The sequence below is a fragment of the Carlito syrichta genome, unplaced genomic scaffold (assembly GCF_000164805.1).
Source record: "Carlito syrichta isolate Samal-C Ts95f unplaced genomic scaffold, Tarsius_syrichta-2.0.1 Scaffold274448, whole genome shotgun sequence".
NCBI classification, from domain to species: domain Eukaryota; kingdom Metazoa; phylum Chordata; class Mammalia; order Primates; family Tarsiidae; genus Carlito; species Carlito syrichta.
This window is the reverse complement of record NW_007218544.1, coordinates 5,391-7,621: the sequence shown is the minus strand read 5'-3', so window position 1 is coordinate 7,621 and position 2,231 is coordinate 5,391. Positions and strand designations below refer to the sequence as shown.

The window sequence follows — 2,231 nt, the reverse complement described above, 5'->3', positions numbered from 1 at the left end:
GGGATCGACCACTGCACTCCAGTATGGGTGACCGAGTGAGACTCCAACTCAAAAAAAAAAAAAGAAGAAGCAGCATTTCTGTCTTGTCTTTACTGCACAAGGAGCTCTGGAGATTCAGGGATTTAGAGTCTTATCTCAGTGTGAATTCATAACACCAGAGTCTACCAAACTGGAGGCCAGGCACTCCCCTGGACCTGCCCTGCTCTGCAGTTATCCGTAATGACCAAGGATGCTCCCCTTCCCTGGTTTAACTCCAATAACAGTCTGGATTTAGACTACCAAAGGGCTTACCATAATGTGAGAGAGACTGGAATGGTTTTTCTTGTTTCTCCTGCCTCTCCCTCCCTCCCTCCATCCCTGGAAATACGATGGAATCAAGCAGACAAGGATAGGGAGAGGCAGGAGAGAAAAGAACGTGGAGACACCGAGTGCAGGACTCTGGTGGTGAAATGAGGCATCAGCCCTGCAGGTCAAGTCAGGCGGCTGCTGCTGAAGCCTTCCCTGCGGAGGCAGGTGCGGGGCAGGACTCACATAGGCGGAGGGCACTCGAGACTTCTCCTCCTCTGTCTCAGCCTATCCCTGCCCTTGTCCCACACCCTGGGAGGGGGGAGGAAAGAAGGGCAGAGGGGATGCGAGGAGGCCTGAGGAAAAGTAGAGAGTGGCAGAGAGAGGAAGGGAAGGATGTTCTTGAGAGTTCCATCAAGTTGGAAAGAATAAACTAGAAGGAGACTTGCCACGAACACTGGGATGTGGTTCTGGGAGAGGCTAGTAGAGGGGATGGGGAGAAGGCAGGGGAGGGTCTGTTTCCATCAGTCCAGACAGGGCATGACTGCAAGGTCTCAGGGAGGCCCTGGCCCTGTGACTACTCTCCTGACTCAGCCACCTGGAGGTTGGGCATCTCTAGCTGACTCGGCCCCAACCTGGAAGATACTCCTCACCCTTGCCATCCTGCCGGCGCAGCTCTCGCTCCTGGATGAAGCCCCGAAACATCTGGGTCTCCATGAAGACCTCCAGGAAGCGGCGGAGGCTCTTGGAGGAGACAGCTTTGCGGAAGGCCTCTCGCTGCAGGGTCCTCTCCTCGCGCTCGCCCGAAGTCAGGAACAAGGAGTAGTGGCCCACTATCTCCACGAAGAAGCGGACAAAGGCTTCAGACACCACCTCATTCAAGGGGCTGGACCCGGGGCCTGAGCAAAGGAGAAAAGGCCAGGCATGGTGAGGGCAGACAGGCTGGGCCGCAGCCAGTCAGTAGTCAAAGAACAGTAGCTGCTGGTTGCTGGATGAAAATGGTGGTTATGCAGAGAAATGGCTACCCTAAATTATTAAGTCCTTTCTTTCCCTCCTTTATTTTATTTTTTTGAGTGAGAGTCTCACTCTGTTGCCCAGGTTGGAGTGCAGTGGCATGCTCACAATCACTGCAGCCTCGACCTGCTGGGCCCAGGCAATCCTTCTGCCTCAGCCTTCCAAGTAGCCAGATCTACAGGTGCGCACTCTCAGACCCAGCTTAATTTTTTGACTTTTATTGTTGAGATGAGGTCTAGACAAGTTGCCCAGGATGGTCTCAAACCCCTGAGCTCTGGAAATGCTCTCGCCTCCACCTCACAAAGTGCTGGGATTACAGGTGTGAGCCACCATGCCTGGATTCTTTCCCTCCTTTATTTTATTCTTTTTTATTTTTATTTATTTATTTATTTTTTGAGTTGGAGTCTCTCTGTCACCCACACTGGAGTGCAGTGGCCGCTCCCGGCCACTGCAGCCTCGACCTGCTGGGCTCCGGCGATCCTTCCGCCTCAGCCTTCTGAGTAGCTGGAATTACAGGCGTATGTTACCACGCTCGGCTAATTTTTTGATTTTATTGTAGAGATGAGGTCTTGCCTGCCCGGGCGGGTCTCGAACCCACAGGCTCAGGCAATCCATTCACCTCAGCCTCCCAAAGGCGAGGGATTACAGGCTGAGCCACCAAGCCCGGCTTTCTTTTTTATTTATTTATTTATTTTTGAGTTGGAGTTTCACTCCGTCACCTAGACTGGAGTGCAGTGGCCGCTCCTGGCCACCGCAGCCTCGACCCACTGGGCTCCAGCAAACCTTCCGCCTCAGCCTACTGAGTAGCCGGAATTACAGGCACACGCTACCACGCCCAGCTGGTTTTTTATTTATTGTAGAGAGGAGGTCTTGCCAAGTTGCCCAGGCGGGTCTCGAAGCCGCAGGCTCAGGCAATCCACTCACCTCAGCCT

At 53.5% G+C, this 2,231-nt stretch overlaps 1 protein-coding gene across 1 annotated transcript in view; it reads right to left on the bottom strand.

The window, feature by feature from the left end:
* Window positions 1-2,231, bottom strand: part of LOC103254312 (DENN domain-containing protein 2A-like) — an 11,889-nt gene that overhangs the window by 4,666 nt on the left and 4,992 nt on the right. Inside the window, exon 4 of the mRNA XM_008052438.1 lies at window positions 939-1,184. Coding sequence (XP_008050629.1) covers window positions 939-1,184 — 246 coding nt within the window. The remainder of the gene's footprint in view (window positions 1-938; window positions 1,185-2,231) is intronic.